At 36.5% G+C, this 17,268-nt stretch overlaps 5 protein-coding genes across 5 annotated transcripts in view; 3 read left to right on the top strand and 2 right to left on the bottom strand.

Annotated features, from left to right (window-relative positions):
* The window catches only part of LOC141442151 (luciferin sulfotransferase-like), a gene marked incomplete in the record, with an annotated part of 6,679 nt that extends 6,213 nt beyond the window's left edge, over positions 1-466 (bottom strand). Inside the window, 1 exon segment of the mRNA XM_074107057.1 lies at positions 246-466. Within this exon segment, the coding sequence (XP_073963158.1) occupies positions 246-453 (208 nt within the window).
* Positions 467-4,432: 3,966 nt separating this feature from the next.
* On the top strand, positions 4,433-7,373 carry LOC141442154 (transmembrane protein 216-like). Its single transcript, XM_074107059.1, has 2 exons — positions 4,433-5,081; positions 5,357-7,373. Exons 1-2 carry the CDS (start codon positions 4,847-4,849, stop codon positions 5,548-5,550), a joined length of 429 nt encoding a protein of 142 aa, XP_073963160.1. The 5' UTR covers positions 4,433-4,846; the 3' UTR covers positions 5,551-7,373.
* A 102-nt stretch (positions 7,374-7,475) lies between these two features.
* On the bottom strand, positions 7,476-9,000 carry LOC141442153 (small ribosomal subunit protein uS10m-like). Its single transcript, XM_074107058.1, has 3 exons — positions 8,804-9,000; positions 8,340-8,596; positions 7,476-7,773 (listed from the first exon to the last, which is right to left on the bottom strand). Exons 1-3 carry the CDS (start codon positions 8,816-8,818, stop codon positions 7,524-7,526), a joined length of 522 nt encoding a protein of 173 aa, XP_073963159.1. The 5' UTR covers positions 8,819-9,000; the 3' UTR covers positions 7,476-7,523.
* Positions 9,001-10,646: 1,646 nt separating this feature from the next.
* LOC141442201 (uncharacterized) lies at positions 10,647-12,333 on the top strand. Its single transcript, XM_074107114.1, has one exon. The coding sequence runs from the start codon at positions 10,864-10,866 to the stop codon at positions 11,974-11,976; it is 1,113 nt and encodes a 370-aa protein (XP_073963215.1). The 5' UTR covers positions 10,647-10,863; the 3' UTR covers positions 11,977-12,333.
* A 3,220-nt stretch (positions 12,334-15,553) lies between these two features.
* LOC141442253 (dynein light chain roadblock-type 2-like) lies at positions 15,554-17,250 on the top strand. The gene is made up of 2 exons (XM_074107190.1): positions 15,554-16,351; positions 16,866-17,250. Exons 1-2 carry the CDS (start codon positions 16,187-16,189, stop codon positions 16,992-16,994), a joined length of 294 nt encoding a protein of 97 aa, XP_073963291.1. The 5' UTR covers positions 15,554-16,186; the 3' UTR covers positions 16,995-17,250.
* Positions 17,251-17,268: the final 18 nt, after the last annotated feature.

Genomic DNA, 17,268 nt, shown 5'->3' with positions numbered 1-17,268 from the left:
ATGTCACAACAGATTATTGTATTGTCTAACTAAATTAAAATAAGTATACAAAGAAGTCAATCCAATTACTGGAAGTGTGGTCGAATTTAACTTGCAAGATTTGATCACAGACAGACAGACAGACAGACGGACAACGGGACAGGTGAAACTAAATAAAAGCTTGGAAATAACCCTTTGTGATGTCCTATGTGAAACTATAGGTAGTTCGAACTATATAGGTAATAATAAAAACAAATGACACTCACCAGTTCTCGGATACGAGCACATCCAGACATCTGTATCCAGCACTTCCATATTCAAAATATCCTCGCCTATAGTCATGTAATCGGCCGGCAGAACCACTCGTCCAGGGTTAATCTCCACCATGCAATCCTTCTTGTTAAACATTTTATCTAACTGGCCACCTGTCTCCTCGTCCAATTTCGAAAAGGTCAAATCCGGCTTGACCCTCATATTTGAATTTAAATTTTTTTATCGACGTTCGATGTACGTCCGTTACGAACGTATAACGGAAGTGTTGGGCGTGCGCGCTGGTGTTTCCAGTCTCGCTCGAAACTTTCCAGTTCGCATAATGCCTTAGGTGTATAATTGGTAAAGGCTTGGTTGCACTAGAACTAAATTATGGTCAATTTCTGAACTAAAATCAATAGAGGATGGAGGAAATTACTGCAATGTTCTTCTGTCAGAATACAGCACTAGCACAAACCGTATTTTTTTTTTAGTGTCTTAAATGTCCGTAGGATTCCATCATTTAAAATTGTGTCTATTAAATTCTTGGAAATATAGCTCTATCGTTACAATCGAAGTAAATATCATGTTATTTTGTTACTGATAAAATTAAATATCTCGTGCGTGATCATGATCCCTCATGGTGACAAACTATAAAGAGGGGCCGTATTGTTTAACGTTTCTGTCGCCCGCGATCACAATTAAGTGACAGTTTTTGTATGCGAAATCTGTCATTTGATTGCGATCGCGAGCATCAGAAACGTAAGGCAATACGGCCTCAGAACTCCAGAGAACTGTCGTCGTCATGGCGGTTTGTGCTAGTGTAGTAGTGTAGTGCAGTGTCGCCCCCTGCGCAGAGCTTTGCCTAATATTCCATCGATACAGCTGTGCCTCCAGTGAAAATTAAAACGACTCGAAAAGTGCATTTTCAGGATAGCAATCTTAAAAGTCCACCAGGTGGACTGACATCGTGACAGTTTTGCGGCAACCAGTGGATGCAAGTGGCTAGTTCTGAGGGGGAGGCCTTTGTTCAGCAATGGACGTCTTCCGGCTGATGATGATGATCTTAAGTTTAAAAGAATTCAGTTTTAGCGTAGGAGGCATTCTTAATTCATATTGAGTTCCTATTAAGAAAATTACGCTTTCTATTAATATCATTATAACTTCAATAAAGAAATATGGAGCAATTTTTTAAATAATCAAATCTAAGATTCAAGGTACATTGTTAACCAGGTCGGTAATAACTTACGTCGATTTTGGTACACACAAGCGCAGCACAAATAGCACCATCTATGTGTTGATACTTTAATCAGAGGAATTGTTGTTAGTACATTCTATCATTTAGCAATTCAACTTTGCCCTCTGGCCCCAACATTGCCTGATTCCATTTAGAGTCGATAACTTAGCACCCTTTAGGTTTTTAAACTTTTAGAGATAAGAGATGTTATCGACTTTAATCAACTCAGGCAATGTTGGGGCCAGAGGGCAAAGTTGAAGCATTTTAGGGTAATTGTTATGTGCATGCAGCTTTGCGTGTTTCTCGTTGCAAGCAGCTGAATCAACTTAGGTAGTGTACGTAGTATAGCTATTTATAAACCGGTATGATGTGTCTCAAATGCGGGATATTATAACACTCAGCTAACAGACAGGCAGCGTAAAAACCCTTTAAAATCAACAAACAGTTGATGGATGGGGCAAATACGAAAGTAACGTGACTTTGTACCTAAAACTTCACTTTTCACTTCTCTTCATATTTTTTATTGAGAATCGCGAAAGTTCAAAATAGCAATACAATTATTTTCTAGTTTAATTAGTATCTAAGTTTGTCTGATACATTTAAAGTATAAAGATGCATTAATTTAAGACGTTAATTGACTTAAAGAGAGGTTACACAATTCCGTATTTTTGAAGCAAACCATACGACGTTCAAATAAGTCAAGTAAGAAATGAAAAGCTAAAGTAATGAGAACTCATCGTCACATAACCCAAAATGTCCTGACATTTTTTGTAACAAAGTATGGCTGTAAATGACAAATAACAAAGCATAGGTAACTAGAGTTAAAACAAAAATGGATCTCTTTGCCTGTATTTAATTTGAAATTGTTTTAAAGAAATATATTTATAACTTAAATTTATCGTTTCATGTCACTTAACAACTGTTAGACTTTGTAACAAACGACATTTAAGTGAACACATTTTGTTGTTTTTTTACTGGTGTAATTTTTAAAACCCTAACATTTACCAAGTCCCGGCGTAATCCTGGCAAAGGGTCAAAAATCCTGACATGTCAGCCAGAGGCGTCTTTACCTATAGTGCAGGGCGTGCGTTGCACACGGGCGCAGCGCAGCGGTATTAGGGGCGCCGGCCGCGGCACTTTGTCACACTTTGTACTTTTGTTTGTACCTATTCCATTTTGATCGTGCGCTTCCTAGATGGCGCTAAAATAATAATTGCACACGGGCGCTACATGGGCTAAAGACGCCTCTGTGTCAGGCATGATAAATCCTAACGTATGGCAACCCTACGGAGATGGTCGTCCGTGGTCGTGGCCCATAACCCTAGCGTTATGTGGAACCCGGGCTATTCACGATTCCGTAATGAATAACGTAACTTTCCTACTGCTTCCCACTTTCGGATTATATTGCTATGGGGTAGGCCGCACTGTTAGCGGTTCTCAAATAACATAGTGGTTCTTGATTCTTAATGCCTTTGATAGTAGCCGTGTTCTGAATAAACAAAACTACAGAAGCTACATCAAGCATTGCTCTGTCCAAATTTCTCGCTCTCATTCCCTATTGGGATACCTTGTGGTTCATAATTATTTGAATTGAAACAGGGCAACTTTCAAAAGCATTGAAAAACTAGAAACATTACCGACCTTTTACTTTACGGAGCGGCAAAAAATCTGGCCCTCAAAATGTATGCATTAATATGTAATTTTGTATGAAGAGTGGGCCAAATTTTGTGCCGCTGAGTATACTTTAACGTTGTAGCAAAACTTCACCTCTGCCTCAGAATCCGGCTCCATAATTGTTTTGGCGGAGTTCAAACGAAATTTATGAATCCCAAGAATCATTCATATAGATGATAGATGACCAAGCCGCATAAGTCGCATAACTGTTGCTTGTAGAGTATCATGTAGAGATAATTTTAATTATTATTATTGATTAGGTACAAAAGTACGTTTATGTGTATGTGAGACATCACATGCAAGTAGCGCCTACCTACCTGCTGCATAGAGAAAATCATTTTAGAAAGGCACAGTTAAACAGATTTTTGGAAAAAAAAACTATAAATTTTCCACCAAATTAGTTTTTCTCTTCGGTAAACATTGTCTGTACGAGTATACCCATATATTTTTATAATAATGTAGAGGAATACATGAAATCCAGGAGTTGCCAAATACCGTATTACCGGTTCTGCTAACACTGACGCTCCAACCACAGTGTGTCGCAGGCTTAAACGTTATGCAGTAGGTAATTGTGCATCAGCGCATCTCTACGCACCGCGGCGTGACGAAATGCAATGAGAAATTGCGCATTGCGATACACAAAAAGAAATCGTAATAAGAGAAATAGAAATGTTGCCCAAGCTATAACGGAGACGCTTCGCTCGGTCAATGATTTCTATGAACCTTTAATAAAAATAAGTAAGTTAAAGAAATGTTTCATGATCGACTAAATCGTCAAAATGGTGGAGGTGCTGGTCTGGGCGGTTATGCTTAAATGTCACTGTGTGTACATTGGGTGGCACACAAACAGGTTGTCAATCTTTCTCGTCCCTAGCGCCACCTAGTCATCGAACTGATGAACTGCTACGACAAGCGACGCTGGTAACGCCACCCTTATTTTCACTTTGCACTATCCAAATCCAAGTTTATCAACATAAACGGACACATAAATACTCCTACTAGCTACTCTTCCTACGAACTTCGGTCCTATAATAATAATAAAAATAATTCATTTATTTAGACATAGACATAGACATAACTTTATTTGTTCCTCTGGCATAACAGTTGCCTGGAGGAGTGAGGCCTCAATTAAGTTCGGAATGTACAATGTAAATTATAGAATTTCTCATTTATGACTGTAGTAATATCACTATTAATACAGCAAATAAAGGCCCTACATTACACTTTTCAAAAATGGACTTATTTATTGGTAGAGTAACGCATATTTTCTGTTTATTAAATTCGTGTAATACGAAAGTGTGCAGTGCAGACTATCTTGAAATGGAATCGTATCTGTATTGACGGTGATTAGAACCTCCAAAATCAATAAACCATAATAGAATTATAAGTGAAGACACGGTAAACCGGTAAACCCACGCGTCATGGGGGCGTATTGACTGTGACACACCAATTTCTCTGTACTGTTCACCGTGGCGCTGTTTGTCAAGGCAACCTACATTTTCAGTACGCGAAAAAATTAGTTCCTATTTTTGCCACCGATTATGGAGAGTTTGTAATCCTTGACACCCTCTCCCTTCGTTCGTTCTAGGTTCGTTCACTCTTCTGCTTTACATTGAACGAACAAAAACAAATGTCATGTTGAATTGAAATATTTTATTTATTTGTGAAGTAAACATAGAAGTCTAACCAAAGCCTAACTTAGTAAGAATGTCGAAAATGACTAACGTGAACTCTAGTTTGGCGTACGAAATACTATTGTATTTGAACAATTTTTATTTAGGCATGTTTTTTGTTTGTGAAGTGGCTATCGGTATATTAAAGGCGATTAACGTGTCGTATCCAGAAAATGCCCTACTAACGGAAACGGGAATTTTCAGCGCCTTGTGTTTGGTAGAAGCTTTCCGTATATTTTTGGGGCAGAGAGGAAACTTGTCTAGTAAAAGTGAGTAGGCGCTTTATTTATTTATTTACTTTAAGGTTGGTCGGCATGATAAAATAGCTTTAGCCCGCGACTTTACTGTCTTGGAAGAAAATATGCTACTTTTTAATATTACTTTACCTCAATTATTTATTACGGTATGTACCTCTTGTTTAGATTCATCCCATTTAATCCCTATCGTGAGATAATTTTCTACAAATCCTGACCAAGTGGACCTCTTTCCTGGCTTTAGGTATACATCTTTGTCACGAATAAATATTATCTTTTTCTTTTTGCAGAAGTTCCTGTCTTTTTTTCGGTGCTCTTGACTATACCTTCGGCAGTGGGGGTCTGCTACTTCCTTATTTACCAAACTTATATTATAAGGCTGGAGTACATCTGGTGCGCTGTCATGCTGATGTTCCACGCGCTAGAAATGACTTTCGCCATCCTTTTCATTTTCACTGTGTGTAAGAACCAACAGTATGACTAGAATAAGTTTAAAAGTATGTCTGTGCCAAAGAGATACTAATGCCAAAACGTGATTGACCAAAATTGCATTTACCTACTTTTTAATGTAATTTTTCCGTTTTTTCGGTTGAGGCGCCTTAAGAGCCGTTAATACATGGTCTTTGCTTTTAGTTTTAAAAATTTTGATGTGGTACTTTATAAGGAGTTGGCGGCGTGCAGTAGGGAAAAATCCATTATGCACGATTGGTATTTTTCCGTTAAAACCCGTAAATTTTTTATGCAAGCAAAGTCTTGCCAGTTAAAAAAATAGTATATTGTACGACAAGAGCATAAAACGAGCCATTTTACCCAAGACATTCATATAGCCCCCGAGCCGGTACGGCGAGGGTGGATAGACACGTCGAGGGGAAAATGAGTTCAATGATCGAGTTTTACACACTGCTTTTCGCTTAGATTGCGAGGAAATGAAATAGCAACAGTGGAAACAATAATTCACTTTCTATGGACCTTTTATTTTTTATGCATTATTATAATAATTCTATTTTTTAATTTAAATCATTTATTATGATTGGTTTGATTGATTTTTAGTTTAATATAAATTAAAAATTATTTAAAAAAATATGAAGAGACTTTTTTGTATGTGGCTGTCGACGCCTGGTCTTAAGTTGGTCTTAGACGAAGATTTTATTTTATGCACTAGAGCATAAAAAGTCATTTTATGTCGCCTAGATACAGCATAAACACGAATTTTACGAACATGAGAAGTGAAAAAGTTTTTTTTTGTATTTTAATGAGGCCTATAAATGTCAGCCTCTAAAGGAAAATCGTAAAGGGAATACTAAGTTAGGTGCTACTTAAAGCATTATTACTAGGTATTTTAAACGCCTAAAGTATTATATAGTTTAGAAAGCATGGGTTATAGTTATAGTAATCCATTGATTGTTGTGCGATGCTTAGATTTAGGTCCTTTTAACTATAATACTCTATAATATTTCGTGTACCAAATGGATTTCTGACCTTTGTGAGCTATATATTAAACATACTCAGCGGCACAAAATTTGGCCCATTCTATACGCAAAATTACCTATTACTGCATACATATATTATGAGGGCCACATTTTTGCCTCTCAGTATATTATGTAACCAGAACACATTGAAAAAACCAGAGCTAGATTACGCTGCTGATTTAGGCGTGTAGAGGCTGTACGTACCTCATAAAATACAGGTACTAAAAAGTGGTGAAACCGGGTCTTAGCCTACTTAACCTGTCCTCTCCCAGAGGCACAAATTTGTGCCCAAATTCCTTTGATCCTGTTATCCTGGGAGATGACAGATTAAGCAGAAGAAATTATTATTGTACCATAACTACGCCAAATTTATTCCTAGATAGACTTGTGTGTTTGAGACACTGTTTTGTAGCTAAGCAATTAAGTACACAGGTATTTTTAAGTGTTACCTTGCTAAAAGCTTTTTATACCATAAATTCGGCATGTTTTTATATGATAAGGAAACTTCAATGTATACCTACAGTGAACTAAAAAAAAATTGTCACTATTTTTTAAATTTAGTGTTGTTTACTGGTTCCAAAAAAATCTTATGTACCTATAACAGTGTTTAATTTAAAACCATGATTACTTAGACTTCATGAGCTCCCGATATTTCATGTGTCACTCATGATTACAGATATGAATAAATGTATTTTCATCGGGAAAAGTCAGCTCAGCCAACTACAGGTAGCATCTGATGATTCATCCAAACAAATTATCCAGTATGCTCTTGCAGCAAAATCTTATTCAGACTCAAGAGAGCTGGATGTGCTGCCATACTAAGGGGAGACGGAGCAGTGGCTCTGCTTTGCCAAACCCCAACAGCAACCCACCTGATTATAGTCTGAAATCATCAATGTCTCTAAATGATTCTGAATTGCTGAAATGTAAATAAAGCAAATATATTTAAACTTTTATTTTACACTTCCTACAACTACTTTTACAACAACTATTCTGTGGGTGGAGTGATGTGTTCCGGTAACTTCTGGCATTCAACTTTAGTTACTTTCAGCGCACAACCTTCTGGTAGATTCCGTTCTATGTATTCAAGGTATGTGTCACATGTGGAGCCAGTAAGCTTTTGAAGGTGTACAAATCTGAAGTATGTTCGGATCTCGTACTGGACTTTGTGCTTTTTGTAGATATGTACACATCGGAGGAGAGTATGCCTCTCTTTTTCAGCTTTCCGGGGAGCAAAACTGGAATGTGAAAGTCAAAATATGTAAAACAATATCTTTGCACCAAATTTTGCATTTATAAAGAGCATTGGCATATACAGGGTTATTTTTCAGGCCTGGCCTGGATTTTTGTATGAAGATATCAGTATTATAGAATTTCGAGTCAGTAGCCCAACATCCTAGGGTGGGCACTAGACCATACTGGGGTGGGCACAGCCCACCCGGCCTCCTCTGTGTATATACCTATGATAAAGAGCTTTATATATTTACTTTCCATTGCAATTTGGAATGACGGATTTGGATTTGGAGTTCTTTCAGGGTTCATAATAATTTTGACAAATGGCCGTACCCAAGACTATTGGCATATGCAACCATGTGTAACAAGATTTAATGTAGCACTCTGGGCACGGTAAACCAAAGGATGTGGATTAAAATCATGGCTGCTTACTAGAAAAACAATTTAACAACATCTTTTCAATAATTTTGGGTAAGTTATGTTAAAAGGTGATTGGAACTCGTAACAAAAGCGGTTAATCACTAGTAAGTTATTTATAAAGATAAAGGTGAGGATTCATTTGTAAACCAACCTTTTAGTTACTTCTATGCCTAAATGCGAAGCGGCTGCTACACAGAACCAGGAATAGCTGAGCAGCACAGCAGGATCAATGCCTCTCATTTCCAATTCAACTTTCTTGTATAACTTATCTAGCTCCACGCCACTGGGGCTTGGGACATCTTCAATTGTCATTGGCATTGATACAGGAGTGATAGTGGAAAGAGGCCGGAGAGCAGCATAATTTGTGGCTATGGCATTGCGTATTAGAGGCCTAGATTTCCAAATTCCCTAAAACGTAAGATAAATGAATAGTGGCCATTTGGCCCCTACAAGGTAAAGGTTATGGTCACTAATTCCATTATAGAATAACTGGAACGACATTGGCAATATCATAAATAAAAGTCTAATGAGAAACAAGTGTTTGTATCACTGTAATACATAAGTAAAGGATTATAATTAATCGTTAGAACCAATTTGAGGTTGTGTATGTTTTACCTTTATTACGTTCATGTTTTGATCAGAATAAAAGCTCCAACTATAACTTTACTAGTTTCGCTGCTTTTTAAGCTAATAGAGCCTTAATATATACACAAAACGTAGGAAATCGGGACTTCGATCGACTGACCGACTTTATTATTTATGACATTGGCATGACAGCTCTCAATCAGTATATAAAAAGGTACTCTACTGTGATGACAGCCAATGACAGCTGCCGGCCGGGCTTGCAGAGGGGCTCTACAAGTAGCCATCTTGTCGATGCTGCCACTCGCGGCGACATGACGCTACTTTTTCGAGCCGCGGGAAAATCAAAATCACATTCAAAACGGGGTCACGTGACCAGATTTATCGCTACAAACAAGCGACGAGCGACTGCATGTGGCCGCACCCTACTTACACTTTTTGTTACTGGTAGCACTGGCAGTGTTGCCAACGTAGGTAATTTATAGCTAGTATAATATGTAGTCTAACTCGGGATGAAAATCAACGACCTAAAATTCTAAATGGCGACTGGTTGCCTTTTAGGCTACTTGAAGGACAAGTAGTTCCTTAAAGTAGTTGAACGAAAGAATCACAACAAAAATTGACATAAACACAAGAAAAAAAAATACCTGCCACGCAAAATGTAAAGTTGGATATGGGATCAAAAAAAGAGTGGACGAATAAATAATTAAAAATTACATGCAAAATTGATAATAAAACTGACCAAGCGCAGTGTAGGGTTCCGTACTAATATTTTGCATATCTTACTAATCTTACAGCCCCTTAGAGTTATGAAATTTGACACCTGATGTGTACTAACACAATATAGGCTAATTTTTTAGCCGACCTCAGTTCAATATTCGGCTACATGAGCACAGAATATATAATAGTACTGACGTACAGAATTTCCACGCTCCGCCCCGCACCCGTCGAGTTACCCCACCCGCTCAAGTCGCAAGACTTCGCGAAGTCCTCTCGCTCTCGTATCAAACAGTATAAGTGTCAGAGGGACCGGACGACACGAACTTCGAGTTTCGAGTTTCGGAGTAGCCCAGCAGGCGCGCAACGCGATATACGAGTATGTCGGTCGGACCGTCGCACGGCAACGGCACTAAGTTCGGGAGCAATAATTACATATTACATACGATTTAACAATCGAATGTTCAGAGACAAATCCTTTAAAAGGAAATATTTTAGTGTAAGTAATCTTTAATTAATAAAGTTTTCAAATAATTAAAACAATAAACTTTAATTTATAAAACATTAATTTGTATTTATTTCCGAAAAACTCGAAAATCAATCATATTCTAATAATTTGTCGCTCGTACAAAGTCACATAATTTTCCGTGAAATCCGCGCGCCGGCATTTCATTGCTCGGCTCGGTTTCCGTGAGTCCGTGAGCAAGCGCCAACTTCTCAGTGGGCGCGCGAGAAATTGAGGTTCCTACCCTGCCTACTTCCTTTTGTAAATAAATAATGCTTTCTAAAAGTATCGCGATTAATACATGAAACAACTAATTAGGTACCGAATAATTCGTTCAAGTTTGTAGTCATATATTTATTGTAACTAATTTAAAATAATAATGCTTAAATACATAGACAGACACATTTATGTAGGTTTAAATAAAAATATATGATTAACGATTACATTTATTTACACATCTAAGCCATACCTACATACCCTATAGTACTAGGGTTTTGCGATAGTCAGCCCTGTGTGTCTTACGCACACATTGACGCGTGTACAGACGTCGTCGTGCCTATGTAGATTCAAGAACGCGTATTTTGTATGGCGTGGCCGCCCTGTGACATGAGGCTACTCAAGCTGTGAAAAATGGCGACATCAAGTTTCGAGTGGTTGGCAACACTGAGCACTGGAAGTAGTAAGAAAGAAGCACGTAACGTAAAAGTAAACTGTCAATCTGAACCATCTGAACTGAATAACCCAGAAATTCTACTTTGTCTTTGCGTTGTGTGCCGATAAACAAATACAAGCGGTTATTATACTGTGCAAGCAAAGAAACAAAAAGGTCGTCGTTTTCTTATATTTACAATTATTCCAAAAACTATTTAAAATGGTTGGACCTTTGATTCTTATGAAGCTTTTACATTGCAAGCGTTTACGCCATCGTAAACCGTCTAAGGGAGATACGGAAAATCTTCACGACTCTAAGGTAAAGATTGAACCCAACAATGAAGACTACATCTGCAGGGTATGTCTTAAAGACGGCGGCATTCCGATCTTCGATGCAGACCCTCACGTGGACATGTCAGAAGACTTGAACTTATTTGGCGGCATTGATGCCAGAGAGGATGATAACTTTCCAAAGTACTTATGTGCATCATGTCACTCTCTATTACGAGGAGCGATTTTGCTTCGGAAAACCGCTCAGAAAACCGAACAAACTCTACAATCTAATGAAAGTTTGAGCTATGACAACAATACAAGTGATGATAATTTCGACTATGTACTTCCAGAAGTACAACCGGAATATCATTGTCAGCGATGTAACTTAGAATTTGACTCATTTAAAGCCTACAGTGAACATAGAGCATCCCAAGAACATGAGAACATGAAAATAAAATGTCCTGTGTGTGACAAACTATATTCTGAATCATATTTTAAGAAACATTTGCTATTGCATCAACCTGATGTGCCATTTGTATGCGATATTTGTGGCAAAAAGTTTATTATTCAAGGACAATTTGCAAGGCATCGGTTGACGCATTTCTACAATTTACCATTCCAATGTTCAATTTGTCCTTATCGAGGGAGATTTACGGAGTCATTGAAGATGCATATGAGGACTCATACGGGGGATAGACCTTACCAATGTTCGGAATGTGCTAAATGTTTTATTAACAAGAGCAACCTTAACAAACACATGCTGACCCACAAGACAGACCATGATTTTAAGTGTGATACCTGCGGACGTGGGTTCAACACAAAACGTAACTTAGATCTGCATTTCAAAGTTGATCATACTGGTATCAAAGATCATGTTTGTAGTGTTTGCGGCAAGGCTTTTGGGTATAGGAAACAAATGATGAAGCACCAATTGAAAGTGCACAAGAGAGAAAAGCTAAGGAGCGGGAGATTGCCGTTGTATTTGCAAGTAGAAACTAAACAGAAGAATGGTCAAGAGGTTTTGATCTCTGATGCTGTTACTTTAAGCAAGACTGATTGATCTGTTATACCAATATTTGTGTGTTGAGTATTTGAAGTTGTTTTAGTACTCAAAAAAGGTTTAAGCTGCATAGGCATGTCATGTTAAGAGTGTTTGAAAATGAAAATGAAAAAAAATGAAAAATATTGATTTTCATAAATTGTACACTATCAATACCTACCAAGGTTAGGACTTCCTAGTAAGTATATTAATTCCTGTATCAGGAAGCCCCGTTTATGCCTGCTGAGCTGGCAATGTTGCATTTTTGTTAGTTTTTCTCAATTATTCCATAAAAATTTAATGAAAATTAAAAATGTGGTCTGATAGAATTCCATATAAGTTAATGTGTCTACTCCAATAATTATTTGTTAGACTTTTATTTTCTTTGAAAAACTGAATAAACATTAATTTGTTTTAGTTAACTTTTTAATTAAGTGTAATTTAATTTACGTTTTAATTAACTGTTGATAAACATTAAAAGAATATAAAAGTCTATTACCACAAATAATGTTAATTAACAAAAATACAACATTGCCACTATTGCCAGCTCAGCAGGTATAAACACTTAACATGTCATGTTATGCAGCTTTTTGTTTCTTTTTGGTTGACAAGTCTCTACTTGACTAGCTTAAATAAACAATCTATAATCCATACTATCCATACTAATATTATAAATGCGAAAGTAACTCTGTCTGTCTGTCTGTCTGTCTGTCTGTCTGTCTGTCTGTTACGCTTTCACGCCTAAACCGCTAAACCGATTTGATGAAATTTGGTACAGAGATAGAATAGAATTTGGAAAGAACATAGGCTACCTTTTATCGCGAAAAAGAGGCTTTAAGGGGTTGAAATAGGATGAAAGTTTATATGGTGGAAGTTCGTCGAGTCAAAGATAAAACTATGAAACTTGGCATTTAGGCACTTGATAAGAAATAAGTCTATATTTGTTTGAGCTTTTTAGAAAATTCGAAGATAAATCGATGAATCTTTATAAAACTTGCCATTTCGGCACATGAAAAGAGACAAATAGATATTTACGTTGGAGCTGAAACTTGGGGCACGTGCTAAGAGATGAAAATGAAAAATAATAGATCGTCATTGTCGAAGATAAATCGATGGTTCTTTATGAAACTTGGCATTGGGCTACTTATAAGAAATAAATAGATAAGCCTTGCCAGAGGGGATGATGCAGTGTTAGCAGAGTCTAAGCTCATGTTAGATGTTACCAGTAAAATTAATGAGCAGAACCTATTTTGAATTTTATAAAAAGTAATCCTATAAGGGTTCCAATACGGAAAAAACATTTGCTCCGGCGCTTTTCAGATTTCAACATATTTACTTGAAAATATGGGGATGAAAGTTCTTAAGGAATTACTACATATATTTATCGGAAATATGTACTACAAAAAATGCCGTCTTAATTATAATCCTACCCTCCTAACTTACTATAAAGGACGTAAGGTGTCAAGAGTTCACTATGAAGAATTAGTCCCAGGGTAGAATACACGTCGTATTGCTAAATTGTGGCTATTCGCAAAATATTTATAAATATTTATTTATGTTTTACCAAAGAACATGGATGGAAGAACATAGTTTATATTTATAGCAATGTATTAAATTAAAATAGGTTATTTTTGGTTGTACAAGTCTACTACTTGACTAGCTTAAATAAACAATCTATAATTATATATAATTAAATGTAGGTTTGCTTGTATTTGCTTTATGTGCTGCTTTTTTGTAATGAGCTTTTTGTTTTGGACAGTTCTGTGTATTAGAATGTAGCAATCTGCTGAATACTGTATTATAATAAAGAATAAGAATATGGTTATTGATTGGCTGTTTTCAGCTTTAGATACAGATGCCCTTATAAATATTAGACCTGTTTAGATGTCAGATTTATATGGTTTTATGATTTATATGGTTCTATGCAGATATTTGTGAGCACCTTGATAGCTCCGACGATTATGATGGTGACTTTATAACAGTAATACAACCTATGGGAATATTAGAAACTAGCTTGTAGATGATTCAGTTTATGCCTATTCCTCGCAAAGCCTATTTGCGAAGCACCAACAAGAAATTATGCTATTGTGACACTAAGCACAAAACAGATAGGTACAGAAATCAATGTACATACAAAGTACGCTCGAGAAACGCACACATAGACACTGCTCACGGACACGATATCTCGGACCGGTTGGGACCAGTGCGAGCGCGAGTGAAACACGCGTCTGTGAACTTTTTTGTGCAATAATGGAGAATGCGAATTTATTAAACTTCAAAATATAATAATCGTGCATTTCGCCAATGTTAAAATTGTCGCAAGATATTTTCTGTGACAAATTTGTAATATAAGAATGACATTAACTTAAAATATTTTAGTTATTATTAATTTATATTCCTATTCTTCCCGTTTTATTCTCAACAATAAATCCAACTAGATACGAGTGCCACTACCACAGTAGTTTTTTGTGCATAAGCCATAGTTGACAACCCTAGAGCGACCGCCGAGAGTAGGTATGAAAAGTAAAGTACATATACATGAGATTGACTTCTGTACCTATCTGTTTTGTGCACTAGGCCTGTATAAAAATTTCTTGTCATTTTGGTCCTTAGCAGTAAATGCGAATATTAATTTATTCGATTTAGAATGTAAATCTAGGTTACTTAATTTTCTTTAAATCCTATATTATTACAATAAGAACTAAGTACATTGTATTTATCGGCAGGGTTCAAAAAGTTGGATATTTAACAACAAGTCAAAAATGTATTGAGAAAAAATCGTTATAACACTAAGTTAACATGGTCCATCTTTTTGAACTTCACCCTTATTGTTTTAAGGAATAAAAATTGTCAATTTATTAAAGTTCTTACTAACTTATTTCTTCTTCTTTGTCGGATACTCTTGGCAGAGCAGTCGTGGTCACGTAGCACGTCGAACAATTCTACGCTAGTTCTCCCTGGCTTCGCTTCTCTGGCGCAAGCGTTGAGAGGAGTATTTGTTAGGGCTTTTAACTGGTCAGTCCAGCGCATAAGAGAACGTCCTCTTGATCTTTTCCCATTTACCCTTCCCTGCACCACAAGTCGTTCTATAGAGTGCTCCCCACGTCGAGTCACATGTCCGAAATATCGGAGGATACGACTTACTTATTTACTGTTTTTTATTTCCAAGATATATACCTAGCACTGTGCACTAACACACACAATGAAGCAAAATACTTCAACTAAACCGGCTTTTTTCTTTTGTTTTTCTAACGTTAGTCAAATCAATTCGTAACCTAAACATGGTTTTTTTCTTGCATCGCCATATTGATATCAACATCAACAACAAGTGAAGAAATAAGAGGTACAGAAGTTCAGCTCTATTACTCTACCTAAAGTTATACAGAAGTCACATTAAACACTAGAAGTTCTATGGTAGCGAAAAATGTTCCTACTATTTGACTTTAAGTAACATAAGAGAGTTTTATACCTCTTTAAGCATTTGGGTCTTTAATTTTATGAGAACCATTGTAGAGCTGGTAGCGGTAATTAATGCTTTTGTGCAAATTTTGGCTCTTGGCAGAATTTATTATCGCTTGCATAGCACTTTGGGAGGTTGTAGTGAATGCTTACTTCTTATTTAGATCTTATAGTTGTAAGGTTCACTTAAAGCTATTACACAAGATGCTTTGCTCATATTGTAGTGTTGAAAATTGCTGCTCTATACGTCTTTGACCTTTAAACTCACCCCGTTATCGCCCTTATAAATCTGTAGTATAGCTCTAAGTGATATATTTTGCTATCTACGCTCTTTTGTCGCCAAAAGTTGTAAGTGCTGCGGCTGTAGAGCCTATATATCTCGTTAAGTTCTAAAACAAGCTCTAAGTGACGCCTAGATATGTTAGTTGGGCTATGTTTAGAGAGTGGAGGCATTGAAAACACCACTTATTAGCCAGAATTCGTAATTAAAGAAGCGTTTAAGAGTTCGTAATCAGATGAGAAATATGTTTGTTTAATTTTTCTAAGGTTCTAACTAAACAGCTGCTTTTTCAATGGTGTTGCCATACCCAATAAATTACTGAAAAAATAAGAGTAAATTAGAACCTCGACAGCCAAAAACCTCCATTCATCTTTATTACTGGCCACCTGTAATTGATTGATCGAAGAAAAATTTAAATAAATGTCAAACTGATTCATTCACGACAAATTTTGTGCCAGAAACGGCAATTATTTAGGTAATTTTCTTTAAACAATGGCAAACGAGGCAGAAGAGATCATTCGCAAGCTTTCTTGCCACAAAGGAGTAGCTGGAGTTGTTGTGGTTAATGGTGAAGGAATACCAATAAAGACGACTTTGGACAACCATGTATCTGTGCAATACGCGGGTTTGATGGGTTCCCTGATTGACAAAGCAAAGGTATGTTGTGAAGTTTAGGGCTATTGACCCTGGACTAAGAGCGTGAATTATCCGATCCGATATTGGTGCCGGTACTTACCCAACACTCATCCTCATCGGTTACTTTTCCAACATTAATTTTCGTTATTCAATTTATCATAACACCACATTCTAATAGATTTTTTCCATAAAATGCTTAACCATGGCAAATTTTGTCAAATCGCCATCATAAACTTAAGAGATAAATAAATAAATACATCATGGGACACCTGATGGCTCTTTAAATTTTATTTCGTGTAATATAATATTTCTATAAGCTATGTTATTATTTTTTTAACTGACGGTCCTGGTAGCCAGAGCCCAATAAAAAAAAAGTGCGTGTCGAACACGCCCGAAATAGGGTTCCGTAGCCATTACGAAAAAATTAAAAAATATTTTTCCGAGGATTTAAAAATTGGAGACCCTTAAATGTCTCAGTATCCGTATGAACATTTTTAATTCTTTCTGTTCTATGTTTTTTTTTTTTAATTTGCAGGCAGTAGTGCGAGACCTAGACCCCACCAATGACCTGACTTTCCTGAGGATTAGAAGCAAGAAAAGTGAAATTATGGTAGCTCCAGACAAAGATTTTATACTGATAGTCGTCCAAAACCCAGTGGACTGACGAAGGTGGTGGCTTTTTGGCCACTTCCTTAGTTTTAATTGATTTATCAATGTTTCATGATAACTTGCTTTTTTGGCGTTTGACGTGAATTAGAATAATGGAATAACTTTCTTGGTTCAATAATTAACTGTGTAACGAATATTTCTTTTGAATTCAACTTCTTTGTTTGTTTTTTTCTAAAAACTATCTAAAATAAAGATCATGTCAAATAGTTAATAGATGTAGTCTTCTTGGACATACAATTACAATTTTGAAGACTAGGATAGTATTATTA

The sequence above is a fragment of the Choristoneura fumiferana genome, chromosome 25 (assembly GCF_025370935.1).
Source record: "Choristoneura fumiferana chromosome 25, NRCan_CFum_1, whole genome shotgun sequence".
NCBI classification, from domain to species: Eukaryota; Metazoa; Arthropoda; class Insecta; order Lepidoptera; family Tortricidae; genus Choristoneura; species Choristoneura fumiferana.
This window is presented reverse-complemented; position numbering and strand designations above follow the sequence as displayed.